The following is a 15227-nucleotide window of genomic DNA, read 5'->3' as shown; positions in this document are numbered from 1 at the left end:
ATAGGAAGGACAAGAGACCTCTTCCAGAAAATTAGAAACATTGGAGGTAAATTCCAGGCAAAAATGGGTATGATCAAAAACAAAGATGGCAAGGACCTAACAGAAGAAGAAGAGATCAAGAAAAGGTGGCAAGAATATACAGAAAACCTGTATAGGAAGGATAACAATATCGGGGATAGCTTTGACGGTGTGGTCGGTGAGCTAGAGCCAGACATCCTGAAGAGTGAGGTTGAGTGGGCCTTAAGAAGCATTGCTAATAACAAGGCAACAGGAGACAACGGCATCCCAGCTGAACTGTTCAAAATCTTGCAAGATGATGCTGTCAAGGTAATGCATGCTATATGCCAGCAAATTTGGAAAACACAAGAATGGCCATCAGACTGGAAAAAATCAACTTATATCCCCATACCAAAAAAGGGAAACACTAAAGAATGTTCAAACTATCGAACAGTGGCACTCATTTCACATGCCAGTAAGGTAATGCTCAAGATCCTGCAAGGTAGACTTCAGCAGTTCATGGAGCGAGAATTGCCAGACATACAAGCTGGGTTTAGAAAAGGCAGAGGAACTAGAGACCAAATTGCCAATATCCGCTGGATAATGGAAAAAGCCAGGGAGTTTCAGAAAAACATCTATTTCTGTTTTATTGACTATTCTAAAGCCTTTGACTGTGTGGACCATAACAAATTGTGGCAAGTTCTTAGTGGTATGGGGATACCAAGTCATCTTGTATGCCTCCTGAAGAATCTGTATAACGACCAAGTAGCAACAGTAAGAACAGACCACGGAACAACAGACTGGTTTAAGATTGGGAAAGGAGTACGGCAGGGCTGTATACTCTCACCCTACCTATTCAACTTGTATGCAGAACACATCATGCGACAAGCTGGGCTTGAGGAATCCAAGGCTGGAGTTAAAATCTCTGGAAGAAACATTAACAATCTCAGATATGCAGATGATACCACTTTGATGGCTGAAAGTGAAGAGGAACTGAGGAGCCTTATGATGAAGGTGAAAGAAGAAAGTGCAAAAGCTGGCTTGCAGCTAAACCTCAAAAAAACCAAGATTATGGCAACCAGCTTGATTGATAACTGGCAAATAGAGGGAGAAAATGTAGAAGCAGTGAAAGACTTTGTATTCCTAGGTGCAAAGATGACTGCAGATGCTGACTGCAGTCAGGAAATCAGAAGACGCTTAATCCTTGGAAGAAGAGCAATGACAAATCTCGATAAAATAGTTAAGAGCAGAGACATCACACTGACAACAAAGGCCCGCATAGTTAAAGCAATGGTGTTCCCTGTAGTAACATATGGCTGCGAGAGCTGGACCATAAGGAAGGCTGAGCGAAGGAAGATCGATGCTTTTGAACTGTGGTGTTGGAGGAAAATTCTGAGAGTGCCTTGGACTGCAAGAAGATCCAACCAGTCCATCCTCCAGGAAATAAAGCCAGACTGCTCACTTGAGGGAATGATATTAAAGGCAAAACTGAAATACTTTGGCCACATCATGAGAAGACAGGACACCCTGGAGAAGATGCTGATGCTAGGGAGAGTGGAGGGCAAAAGGAAGAGGGGCCGACCAAGGGCAAGATGGATGGATGATATTCTAGAGGTGACGGACTCGTCCCTGGGGGAGCTGGGGGTGTTGACGACCGACAGGAAGCTCTGGCGTGGGCTGGTCCATGAAGTCACGAAGAGTCGGAAGCGACTAAACGAATAAACAACAACAATGTCCAGAGGAAGAAGTTCTCCAACCATCTCTCAAGGGCACAACTCCTCCTTGGTGTTACAGTAGCACCACTAGTAATAAAACCTTTTGCAAGGAGTCCCTTCCTGAGGTCTCCCTTTGCAATTGAAGGGAAGGATGGGAAGCCAAGGCTTTGTAGAGAGGATAGGACCATAAAAAACAGGATATTCACACTTATGTTTTGGAGGACATCTTGTAGTTGAATATGTCTGTAGTATCACACTCCTCCTGTGAGAACTTCTCCAATATGATCTTCTCCTTTGAAATAATGTCAAAAACCAATTTTCTTTCCTCAAATTGAGTGAGAACTGGTAGGAAAACTGCAGGACTTTTTTGATGCCAACATTGACTAGCGGAAGCCTATAGACCACCAAGCATGGCTGCTTGATTCTTTTAGTGCCAGCTAGGGAGGCCTCAACAAGATCAGATATCTATTTTGCTTTCCATAGGACACGTTTTTATTTAAAGGGACTGAGCATTTTGCTCAGCTTCACAAGACTTGGGCTGGGTTTTGCATTCTTTAAAGGTCTTTTCATGTTGTATGTTGCATATGTTGTTTTAACAGATGTGGCTTAAAGCTTAGAGAAGCAACAGTACTTTCACATTTCACTTGAGTTATCAAACCCTTACTTTCTCAGGTGTATTTCCCCTACCAACAAGCTCCATTTTCAGTTTGAAAAAAGGACCTCTGTTGGCCTGGTTCCTGTGACAGGTTAACTGAAGCAGTAGGCATGTAAGTGGTTGTCTGTGTACAACACACTTAACTGGGCTCCTGAATTAACCAATTTTCTGTGGTTGCACAATACATTTAATCATGCAGTAATCCAACAGGCTGGGTTTGTACAACAGACTAAGGGACACTAAAATCAAACCAAGGCTAAAAACTAACCAAGAGTGTAATCATTAGGTTTGCAAGTGGTAAAGCATGTTGTGTGAACTCAGCCATAGTGTTTCTGGGAAGTCTGCAAAGTGAAGTGATCCAGTCAATTAATCCCCATCAGTTAGATTTCATCTGAGACAGATCCCAACTTGCACAGGGTTAAACTGACCTTTCCCCACCAGCCATATCTTGCCTGCCATGGGACTAACTAACCTTTACCTCTCCTGATATAGAGGTTGGAATCCTAGAGAGGACCCTTAAAGAAAGGGGGCCTCTCTAGGCATTGCATCTCTGGGGTTACTGGGGTTATTTCAATTACTACCTCCCTGCAGGCACAGGAAGCATGTGTCTATGAAAAATGAGCTGAAATGGGCAGGAATGTCTGCACAGAGAAGGTCAGAAAAGTTAAGATGGTGGCCACAACCATGTGATGGAAGGGTTTTGATCACATGCTTGTGGTTGCCATCCTGACTTTTTAAACCCTCGCTCTGCAGACACCCTTGCCCTTCAGCTCTGCCCTGAGCTGTAGGTGGATAAGGATGAGTCTGTCAACTAAAAGCGTAGATGGCTTGAGCTGTTCATGGGTGGGAACAGCTTCTTTATATGCAGTTGGACTTTAGAACCATCAGCTACAAAAGTAAAATAAAATGTCTATGAAGACCAGGGCAGCAAGACTTTGTGTACAATTGGGGCTTGGAAGTAGAATCATAGGATTTGGACAAGTAGCCAGCTTCTGTTTCCAGTCCTAAAATTGTTAAAGACCTTTTTGAGTCCCCCAAGAAAGGCACACAGCTGACATTTCCACTTCTCTGCAGTTACTATGGCCTGATTGTCTGGTTCCCTGATATGATACGGTATTACCAAGAGGCAGCATATAAGGAAGCGAGGAAGACTTTCCCACCAGAATTAGTGAAGGATTTCACCTTTGACTTTAATCTCAAAAACCAGCTCTACTTGAACTGGACATTCAGGAATGACAGGTGAGTGCCCCTGCCTCCAAAAATCAGCCCCCTAAGCCAGTAGGGGTGGACCATGTTGTCTCAGATATTCCAAATGGCTGAACTCATACAAGGCTGAGATCAACGCTTGCTTCACAGTATATGAATAAAGAAATCCCCTCCCAGCTCGTGGGAAGTCACTGATTGCAGCGTTCAATTCAAAGAAATTCCTTGGTCCAGCCAATTAATTCCCTGCAGTTAGATTTTGTCTGAACACATCCCAACTGGCACACGGTTAAACTGACTTCTCCCCAGCAGCCATATCTTGCTAACCATGGGGCTAACTGACCCTTGCTTCTCCTGATATAGAAGTTGAACTCCTAGGAAGGACCCACAAAAAAAAAGGGGGCTTCCCTAGGTATTCCATCTCTATGACTATTTCAATTACTAACTCCCTGCAGCCACAGGGAGGGCTTGAGTGTGAAAAATGAGCTGAAATGAGTACATAGATTGTACTCAGAAAGGTCACATTATTTCTACATTGATAAAATGGATCCAGCAAGCCAATCTCTAAATTAAATATGAGAAGAGAGATATTCATGTGAATTTGGGGGGTGGGGGTGGGAGTCCATACTCCTGGGGTCTTCATTCATTGCTATGGTTTCATCTCATGCCCCTTAGACACCATGTGGTATTTTAATGAACAGTGTATTCCAATAGAAGAGAAAGCAGCATATTAAATAATAATATAATTAATAATAAAAGTTCATTGTCAGAAAAGTCTTTATTGAAATACATTGCACATCTGGCATGCTGGCTGGGGAATTCTGGGAGTTGAAGTCCACACATCTTAAAGTTGCCAAGGTTGAGAAACACTGACTTATTTGTTGGTCTATTTTGGGCATTCTGACCTCTTGTGGTAACATGAGAGAAGGCAGTCTCCATATCCTTTTCGACTGGAACTAAGATGGTTGAACTGCATTTCACAGTTACGGTTCTGTCTAATTTTTTTCCCTCCTACGCTGAACTTTAAAAACATGAATCTTGCCAATCTCCCTCCCCAGTATCCTCAGTTGCAAGGGCTAGGCACACCTGCTTCTTGTTTTCAAGAGCAGTGCACAGTTTTCAAGATGTTTTCAAGTGTTCCGCCATCTGGCAACAGTTTACTTCTTGGCGTCATTCTACGTTATTGTGCTGAAGATGCTCTATGACCACAACCATCTGAAGAGAAACTGGGTGTGCCATTCTACAATTGCCCCCATTTTTAAGAAAGGTCTGGAGATGGATTGGTCCCATTTTCAGCTGGTTCGCCTCATAAGTTTTATAAGTGAATTATATGCTTGGCATGTCCATGGAAAATGTTTCTTGGCTAATCCACAATAAGGTGCCATCTAAGGAACAGGGTAGCTTTACACTGCATGGGACAACTTTTTCTCAATGCCGTGTGCTCTACTGTTGCACTGACAAGCAGTCTAGTAGACCTGTGTAGGAGTCCATTCCGTCATGTTCACTGATTCCAAAGGTTGACTAGATATTTAGAAAGTACTGTAGCTATGAGCTAGATTTGCAAAAACAACCATATAATTATAGTGCTGGATGGAAACACCTACATGCAGGTTAGATGGGCCACCTTTGGAGGTGTCTCTGCTGCAGCAGCTATCTTAAGAGGAGTTAAGCAACGGGGCATCCTGGCTTCCCTACTTTTCAACTTTGGTATTAATACCATTGTTGCAGCTCTGCAAAAAATGGGTTTCACCCACCAAAGTTGGCTCATAAACCTGCATCTATCCTTCTCTGGATGAATGATGTACTCATTTTATCCCTGATTGGCATGGGCCTAGCAGCATATTGCAGGGAAGAAAAATGAACCATCAACTGTTTCAGAACAAAGATGGTCCAATTTATCAAAAAGGCTGGTATCTTTTCTCGCAAGTCAAGGCCTTGGACTATCTAGAACTTTTCTTCCCAATTATCTACAGCTTGGAAGAAGTTTACAAAAAATGTAGTAGTCCATAATAATCCACAACTTGATTTGTTTAGCCACAATGACAATAATTTTGTCCTGGCCACAGTAAAGTTATTCACTAAGATGTTGGATGCTCATTTTATTTATTTATTTATCTATCAGATTTGTCACTGCCCACCTCCTCTGAACAGAGGGATTCTGGGCGGTTTACAGCATAAAACAATAACTATACAATACAATTCCAATATAAAATATAGACTAAAACAATTTTAAAAACTACCAAATATAATAAAATCCTGATGGCTATGGTCTCATTCAGTCCTTGCGTAGGAGGGGCACTTCAAGGCACTAGCCAACCCCAAGTATGATTATTCTCCTCCCTGCCCTAAGCCCTATAGCAGAGCCAGGTCTTCAAATCCCTCCGGAAGTCCAGGAGGGAGGGGCTAACCTCACTTCCGGGGGAAGGATGTTCCAGATGGCGGGCGCCACTGCAGAGAAGGCCTGCCTCCTGGACCCTGCCAGATGGAATTCTCTTACAGACGGGGTCCGCAGCATGCCCTCTCTGCATGACCGGGTGGGACAGGCTGATGAAGCGGGGAAGAGGCGATCCCTCAGGTAACCCGGTCCCATGCCATGTAGGGCTTTAAAGGTGATAACAGACACCTTGAATTGGACCCGGAAGCAAACTGGTATCCAGTACAGCTCGCAGAACAAAGGTGTTATATGCCTTCTAGGGGCACAAAAATAGCCCGTGCAGCCACATTCTGGACCAGCTGAAGCTTCTGGATACTCTTCAAGGGTAGCCCCATGTAGAGCGCATTGCAATAGTCTATATGGGAGATAACAAGGGCATGAGTGACCATTCGAAGGGCTTCCTGATTCCAGGAAAGGGCGCAACTGGTGCACAACACAAAGCTGTGCAAAGGCCCTTCCGGCCACAGCAGCCACCTGCTCTTTGAACAGGAGCCATGAGTCCACGAGGACCCCCAAGTTATGCACCAGGTCTGTCTGGGGCAGTGCAACCCCATCCAGAACCAAAGATGACAAAGTCCTGGATATGGCAGAGCCCTTAACTCACAGCCACTCCGTCTTACCAGGGTTCAGCTGAAGCCTGTTGCTCCCCATCCAGACCCCTACAGCCCCCAGACACTCGGAGAGGGTACTCACAGCATCACTGACTTCACCTGGGATGGAGATACACAATTGAGTATTGTCAGCATACTGATCATACCTCATCCCATGGTGACGGATGATCTCACCCAGCAGTTTCATGTAGATGTTAAAAAGGAACAGAGAGAGCACTGAACCCTGCGGCACCCCACAAAGGAGGGATCGAGGGTTGGATCTCTCACTCCCTATCACCACCAACTGGGACCAGCCCTGGAGGAAGGCGGTGAACCAGTGCAGAATCATGCTGCCCACCCCCAACTCCCTGAGCCGACCCAAAAGGATACCATGGTCGATGGTATCGAAAACTGCTGAGAGGTCAAGAAGAGCCAGGATGGATGCACTACCCCCATCCCGCTCCCCCCAGAGATCATCCATAAGTGCGACCAATGCCATTTCCGTCCCATATCCAGGCCTGAAACCTGACTGAAAGGGGTCTAGATAATCTGTTTCCTCCAGAATCCTCTGGAGTTGTAACGCCACCACTTTCTCAACCACCTTCCCCAGAAAGGGGAGGTGCGAGACTGGATGAAAATTATCCAGTACAGTAGGGTCCAGCGATGGTTTCTTGAGGAGAGGTTGAACCAGCGCCTCCTTAAAGGCAGCTGGAAACACCCCCTCCCTCAAGGATGTATTGACCATCACCTGGACCCAGCCACATGTCACCTCCCGAGCTGCCTTCACCACCCAGGAGGGACACGGATCTAGATGACAAGTGGTGGCATTTACTGTCCTGAGGATCATGTCCACTTCCTCGGGTCCAACAGGATCAAACTGTTCCCAGAGAACATGGTAAGTACGATCCCTTGGTATCTCCACAGACCATGTGTCACTCTTGGAGTCTAACGTAGAGCGGATCCAAGCGATTTTGTCTTGCAGATGTTCTGAAAACTCCTCTGCATAGCCCTGTAGGTGGGTCACTGTGCCCACCTTTCCCAAAAGGGATTGAGTAATTTTAAGCAGGGCTGTTGGGCAGCATTCTGCACATGCAATAAGGGTGGAGAAGTATTGGCGCTTCACCGCTCTTATCGCCACCAGGTAGGCCTTAATAGCGGCTCTAACCAGTGTTCTTATAATTTATATGCTATGAAGTTCAGTCTGGTGCTAACAACCACAACGACACACAAGCCTTGCAGGAAATTCACTCTGAAGTCTTAAGAGCTGAACTATGTCTCCCCCCCACCCCGTCAATTGCTTTTCTTCATTTGGAAATTGGCCCCCCCTCTGTAGAGACTCACTCATATGAGATCTCTCCAATTAACGTACTGACTAAAATTAAACTTGACAGAAGGACCTTTGGCCCAGTTAATCTTAGCTGATAACTAGGCTGCTTCCTGGAAGAAAGATGGGGCTTAATTCTTGATGATGATGGCATTAGAGAGATAAGCAGTGAGTCCTTGTCTGGACCTGTAAAATGATCTCATACTACTGTATTGTAACTGCCTATTTGGTTGATCTTTTCCATAAGTATTTAACAACATCTACTCCATGTTGATGTTCTTGCTGGCTAGATGTGTGTTCCACCATCCATGCCTTCAGAGGAAGTTTTAATAACGTTCCTTCCAAAGATCAACTTTGGGTCAGTATAATTGAAACACCATTGCATCGTTGTTGGCCAGCCCAGCATTTTGAGCTAATATTTAATTTAATTTAATTTATTCGATTTAGGCACTGCCTGACTCTGAATGGCTCTCAATACAACAACAACAGCAACAACAACAACAACAACAACAAAATATAGTATGATTCAAAACAACCAGCAAAAAGATACGAAGTGGCAAATTTGGCTGACACAAAATTCACAAGGGGCTCCAGCCACCCCAACTCAAGGCCTGGGAGAAGAGGGAGGTCTTCAAGGCCCTCCACAGTGCCACCTGGGGGGCCACAAGGGGGCACTTACTGTAGAGGGCAGGCACTGGAACAGAGAAGGCGCACCTCCTGGGTCATCCCAAAAGATGACATTGAACGATTGAAGGGACCTGAAGTGCACCAGTCACCTTGTATCAGCCAGGCAGAGTCCATGAGAAATAGGTGGTCCCTCAGATTACCTGGCCCTATGCCACGCAGTGATTTATAGGTCATCTTTGCTAACCAACAGCTTATATCAACCAGAAGCAAGTAATTGTAAATGCTGTAAGAGGATTCTGGGTGTAACACCGGAATTGTGTCTTAGTTGATTTATTCCTGTCCGGACCTGGTTCATTATACATGATACTGTTTGCTTGGTTCTTATTGTATTAACCTTTTTGTTCTGGTTTTCTGTGTCTGTGTTTTATTGGTTTGGTCTTTGGCGGTAAACTAAGAAACCAATGCCAAAAATAGGAAAACAGAAATCATCATCATCATCATCATCATCTGGCCATTCATTTTACCCCAAGAGAAACTTTCTTTTCTGAATGGTATTCTTTCAATATGAGAAAGACATGGCCATGTAGCCTAACCTAAATATCCCCAGAAACATAAATAATATCAAAATGAAGTTAAAGAGTCATTGATCCAGCAAAACCCTTCAATACATTCCAACCTAGATGGCATCCAGTCACTCAACAAATGCTCTGGGGAAGAGTTTGGATTTATCAGTCTAGCTATGAGATGGGGGTGGATCTTTGAACAGGGGGCTGTTCCAAAAAGCAGGAGCTGCTACCAAAAATGGGAAGTTCTGAGCTTCATTCAGCCTCCCATCACAGCAGCTTCTCCTAGAATGACTGACTTAGTCTCCCCACCCCATAAAGGAAGCTTCTGCAAGGCTTGATGGACTTCCCTTACACCCAAATCTTCTAACACTTCCACTTACAAAAATGCCCATGACTATCAACTGGAAAAAAAAAATGCATTCCAAGTTCTAAGATGCTCCCCTCCTGGTTTGACAGATTGCATCTTGGATAGATTCTGTAGCCTCCTCCTATGGTATTTCTTACCTTGCACACTTTGCTGATCAAAAGGCTTACTTCTGATGAGGCACAATGGTAAGGTCTTAGCTCTTGTCCCTCCCCAGGTTCATTCAAATAAAAATGTACGATGTGACTTTTGAGAACTCCCTCTTTGAGGACTGCCGTTTTGAAGATATCACATCCAGCGAGACCTTCTTCAGAAAGTGCACTCTTATAAATACCGTCTTCTATAACACAGGTAATGTAGAGGAACACCTGGGCAGGTGTGTGCAAAGGGCCTCTGTGCACTGGGGAGGGGGACTCCTCATTTCTATAAAAGCAGAAAGCAGAGAGGCAGGTCATTAGAGCAGTACTTGCAGGCAAGAAAAGCAGAATCAACCCTCCACACAGCTGGTGTGTGTGTGTGTGTGCGCGCGTGCTCATGTGTCTGCCTGCAGTGTGCGGTCAAAATAGTCAAGATGGCAGCCCCAGTGGTGGAATCCAACCTCTACCTGCAACACATAATCAGTCAGAGTTTGGATCCACCATCATGACTGCCCTGTTGACTTTTTGGACTAAACCCTGCAGACACCCTTGGACTGAGCCCAAAATATTTACTCTTCTTTCTTTTCCATGACAGGATGGAAAGCCCATGTCATCATTTGTGATTTTCATGCTAAGGGTTTGATTCAGCAGTATTCACAGGGCCATCAAACCGGGCCAGATGATAGTCGCAACAGCACAATTTAAGCCTTGTTCCTTTTACAAAGTAAAGTTGCAGCCACATATATGTGGGTTGAGCTGAAATTGCACCACTGTGACCACCATCTTGTCTGGTTTGAAACCTCCCTGCACCCACCCCGTGACTGCCATAGCTTGATCTGTCTTTAAGACACATGGCATATCACCCATGTATGGTTTATCCTGGCTTGTCAAGGCTAGCCCCTGTGTCCTCCCCCTTCTCCTTGATGCTACATGGTGGAGATGCTTGATGAACTTATTAACAGTTGCTCAGTTTTCCTTGAATTCCAGAAAACCATGCTTAGGGGCTGAGATCACACCACACGCTGTACCCTACAGCCAGGCTAACAAAGAGCAATTGCTGTGTTGTTCATGTAACTTGCAATGCCCAACTCAGCCATAGCTGTCTTCATAGAACATGCTTAACCAGCTCAGCAGAATGAGTAACCATCTTCACCCCACATGTGATGCTTGCTTACTCTTAAATTGTGTGTAAATGTGTGTGAGTGTGTGGTTTAGCATGTGCCACAACCTGATTTGATTAGACTTTAGAATTCAGTGTATTGTGCCAACTGGGAAAATGGGTGAATTTCCTAACCAGGTTAAGTGTGTTGTATGAACATAGGCTTTCCAAACTTTCAACTGGAAAGATATTCCTTCTCCTCAGAATAATGTATAAAATTATGGTTTCTGGAGGAGGGATTTACTAAATGCTAGGCCCAGCCATTTTTTAAGTATCAGGCACTGCAGTGGTGGCCAAATTGTGAAACTCTGTAAAGATTACAAACTTGTGAAGAATTTTGGACACCTAATTTGCAAGACTTCACAAGACCTCATGAAAGATCACTTGCATGATCCCCTCAGTAATTAAAATTCTCTCAGGAATTTTTAGTTTATTGGGGGGAGAGGGCTGCACACAGCCATTTTGGAATCTGGCAAATGCTGTGACCCCCACAGGAGGTATTCACTAAGACTCCCCCCAATAATTCTCACCCTCACAGTGATCGGCAGTTCCCAGGAATTTCATGCTCCAAGCAGCTGAAGATTTGTCACATGCTTTGAAAGCTGTTCCAGCAATGATCATCCATTGTCTCCTTCTCCACAGATCTCTACATGCATAAATTCATCGACAGCGAATTTGTGAACGTCACTCTCAGTGGGGAGAAGAAGGGTTGCCAACTGGATTTTGAGGAAGACAATGATTTCCTCATTTACCTTGTCAGCTTCTTGGGCAGCCTTTCCGTGTTGCCTGGTAATATCATCTCAGCTCTGCTGATGGACAAATTAGGAAGAATCAAAATGATCGGTGAGTGGGGATGGATGATATCAAAGGAGAAGGTTGGCCTGGTAGTCCCTTCGTGTGATGGGTGTGTTGGTCCAGGAGCCAGGCATCCAGAAGTAGCAGGTAATAGAGCCTCCTGGGACTATGCAGCTTCTGAATAAGGGAGTAGGTCGTTTTTCTCCATGCTTTTCTAAAACAATCACCAAACAATGCAAAATCCCTTCGGTGTGAAAAAATGGCACCTTCCTAAGAAGGTGGAGCTGAACATTCATCTTCCTGGCACGATCATCTTCCACAAGACTATTTCCTCCTTGTTGGATGAACTTTCATCCCACCTTCTTTGCTTTGAAATGGCCTGATCCAGAAAGGGCATGCCAAGTTCTATTCCGTTTGGACAGACGTAACAGGAGAGTCTGCAGGGAGGTCAAAAAAGTCATGATGACGGCCATGGACATGGTTTCCACTGCACATTTTAAAAGGCAGGGCTTTAATTGCATGGTTCTGGCTACCGTATGGACTTTTTTGACCCCCAAGCTCATATCTGCCCCCTCCTTCCTGCTATCTCTTACAGGGGGGTCCATGCTGATCTCAGCAGTGTGTTGTTTCTTCTTGTTCTTTGGCGAAAGCGAGTCAGCCATGATCGGATGGCAGTGCCTCTTTTGTGGCACCAGCATCGCAGCCTGGAACGCCTTGAATGTCATCACCGTAGAGCTGTATCCCACGCAGAAAAGGTGATTCGTCTCACTGACCTCTTTTGTGGAGAATCCTGCTTTCAAGGTTGCAGTGGCTCATATCCTGGCATATTGTTATTCGAATAATGCAAAATGTGTGGCTTGAAAGCTCCCCTTGGATATCTAGCCAAGTTCCCAGTTCTCACTTCTTTCTTTAGTAAAGGTAAAGGTTTCCCTTGACGTAAAGTCCAGTCATGTCCGACTCTAGGGGGCGGTGCTCATCTCCGTTTCTAAGCCTTAGAGCCGGCGTTGTCCGTAGACACTTCCGGGTCATGTGGCCAGCATGATGACACGGAACGCCGTTACCTTCCCGCCGAAGCGGTACCTATTGATCTACTCACATTTGCATGTTTTCGAACTGCTAGGTGAGCAGGAGCTGGGACTAGCAACGGGAGCTCACCCCGCCGCGCAGTTTTGAACCGCCGACCTTCCGATCGGCAGCTCAGCGGTTTAACCCACAGCGCCACTGCATCCAGAAAAATCACCCTTCTCTTTTTCTTTTAAATTCTGATATTGGCTAACAATTTGTTCACACTTTCTTTTTGCCACACTTTAGAGGCTGAGGGCATCAGAGAAAAGAGCTGCCACTGAGTTTAGGTCCTGTGCACATGAGACTTCTCCATAGATATTGGCTAACATGATCATTTCCCTTGGGAGAACAGATCAAAAGCTAACCTTTATAACTCTGAGAAGCATGCTAGTGGAATTAGGAGTAAGGATTATACAACTGAAGTTGAAATTTAAGCAGCACAATAAAGGTAGGGATATTTGTAGCAAAACAAAACAAAACAGATAAAAATAAGATTGAATGACATTGGTATGATTATTGTTCAGTTACTGCTGCAAAACTGTATGTAGAGATTAGAGGGAGCAATTTGGCCCTTTTGGAAATGTGTGAACCCTCACTTAAAATGCGGCCATATATTTCTTTAATCCACCAAATTCCTCCCACAAAGCCAAACTCTTTCCTTCTAGACTCAGCAGTGAAAACACCTAGGGATGTTGGAAGATCTCAAAAAAAGCTAAGCAATATCAGACATGGGAGACCACCAGAAAATCACACCGCTACAGATTAGACTGGAAAGTAAAACAAAAAATTCTTGGGAAGAAGGCAATAGCAAATCAATTCCCCTCTTGCTGCCTGGAAAACTACAGACATGTTCATAAAGTCTTTAGAGTAGAATTTGACTTGAGGGATACCTTAACTTAATCTTGTAGAAGGGAAGGGAGATGATCTTGATGGAAATATGCAAGAACTGTTCTAAGGTGTTACAAGAGGAGATCCATCTGAAGAGAGCAAGGAAGATAATCTTGATGGAGATATGCAAGAACCATTACCTAGGCAAAATGGGTTGAAGCATTGTTGAAGTCCAGAACAACGAGATGATATTTGGAAATGGCTCAGGTAGACACCTCCCTAATTCACTTGGGTATAAGAAGGGGGAGGAGGTGCAGTCCAATCAGACTTGCAACACTCTGTTACTGTAGCCAATCTCAAGAACATATTGTTCTACTCTTTCTGTAGAGTTGATTTCCTGGTCTGGTCTACCTAGTGGGGCTGACAATCTGTACATTAATCCGTTTTTAACCACCAGCGATAGCATAAGATTAGCCTCTTGCCTCTTCACAGGAATATCAGTGCTTCCTGTACAAACTCTTCTGAAAGTTGTTTGTGGTATGATTTTGCCTGTCCTGACCCAGTTTCTCACTGGATCCTCCAATCTCCTTCCCCACTTTTTTCTCCCCTTTTTGTCATCTCCTTTTTATTTTTCTGCCTCTGTACAAAAGATTTAAAATCATTCAAAAAGATTGCCCCACCATAATGAATTCACCATAAATGAGGCTGGGAAATCCCTCTTGGCAGGCTTCAAGATTTTGTACTTGACCTGATACCTACTGAAATCCCAATAGTTTGTTCTTGTTTCCTTGGCGTGCCCAGCTACATGTATGTGATGGTGAAATAATCACTATAAATACTTACAAGAATTGAAATGTCCATATGCTACTCTGGCTTTTGAATTCTGACACCTTTCTCTGATTTTTCTCTCCTTCCTATCTAGAGCCACGGCCTTTGGGATACTCAACGGCATCTGCAAAGTTGGGGCCATCTTGGGGAACTCAATCTTTGCCTCTTTTGTTGGGGTCATCAAAGTGATCCCCATTCTTCTGGCTTCTTCTGCTCTAGTTGGTGGAGGCCTCCTTGCCTTGCGGCTGCCAGAGACACGGGACCAAGTCCTGATGTGAGCAGCTGGAGGGTGAAATGCAGCACTGGTCAATGGTGAAGAGCCATGCTTAGAAGAAAATCAAAACACCTACCAATATTTCTCTGCCAATACCTCATATTTTGTGGGCAAGGGGGAGAGGAATAGACCTTCTACTGAAGGAAGGTTAAAACCCTGATTCTAGGACTATTGTGCAGAGATGATGGAGCCCACATAGCCAGACAAAATATACAACACACCCCTTTCCTGCCAAATATGTGCAAACTTCTAATCAATAGCCACCACAGCCTACTATATTGGACACATACATACATTAAAAGGAGTGGAATTAATAAGCATCAGTATAGATATCAATATAGCTTGATACCTCTTTTTCCACAGTTTTCCAGGAAACTTTCATCTATCTGTCTGTCTGTCTGTCTGTCTGTCTGTCTATCTACCTACCTACCTACCTACCTACCTACCTACCTACCTATCATCCATCTATTATCCATGTCTGTCTGTCTACCTATCATCTATATCTACCTATCATCTATATCTAGCATTTATGTCTGTCTGTCTGTCTGTCTGTCTGTCTATCATCTATCATCTATCTATATCTTCAAACTTATTCCCAACAGCAACTAGGCCTTGGGAATGTTTACAAAATAATGTTGAATTTATTTCTTAGATTCTCCTTTCTTC

At 44.3% G+C, this 15227-nt stretch overlaps 1 protein-coding gene across 1 annotated transcript in view; it reads left to right on the top strand.

Moving 5' to 3' along the window:
• SV2B (synaptic vesicle glycoprotein 2B) overlaps positions 1-14946 on the top strand; it is a 31952-nt gene extending 17006 nt beyond the window's left edge. The window contains exons 8-12 of the mRNA XM_063314219.1: positions 3442-3606; positions 9693-9826; positions 11414-11614; positions 12162-12321; positions 14382-14946. Coding sequence (XP_063170289.1) covers positions 3442-3606; positions 9693-9826; positions 11414-11614; positions 12162-12321; positions 14382-14565 — 844 coding nt within the window. The 3' untranslated portion in view covers positions 14566-14946. The remainder of the gene's footprint in view (positions 1-3441; positions 3607-9692; positions 9827-11413; positions 11615-12161; positions 12322-14381) is intronic.
• Positions 14947-15227: the final 281 nt, after the last annotated feature.

This window comes from Candoia aspera, chromosome 13 (assembly GCF_035149785.1).
Source record: "Candoia aspera isolate rCanAsp1 chromosome 13, rCanAsp1.hap2, whole genome shotgun sequence".
In the NCBI taxonomy this organism is placed as follows: domain Eukaryota; kingdom Metazoa; phylum Chordata; class Lepidosauria; order Squamata; family Boidae; genus Candoia; species Candoia aspera.
This window is presented reverse-complemented; position numbering and strand designations above follow the sequence as displayed.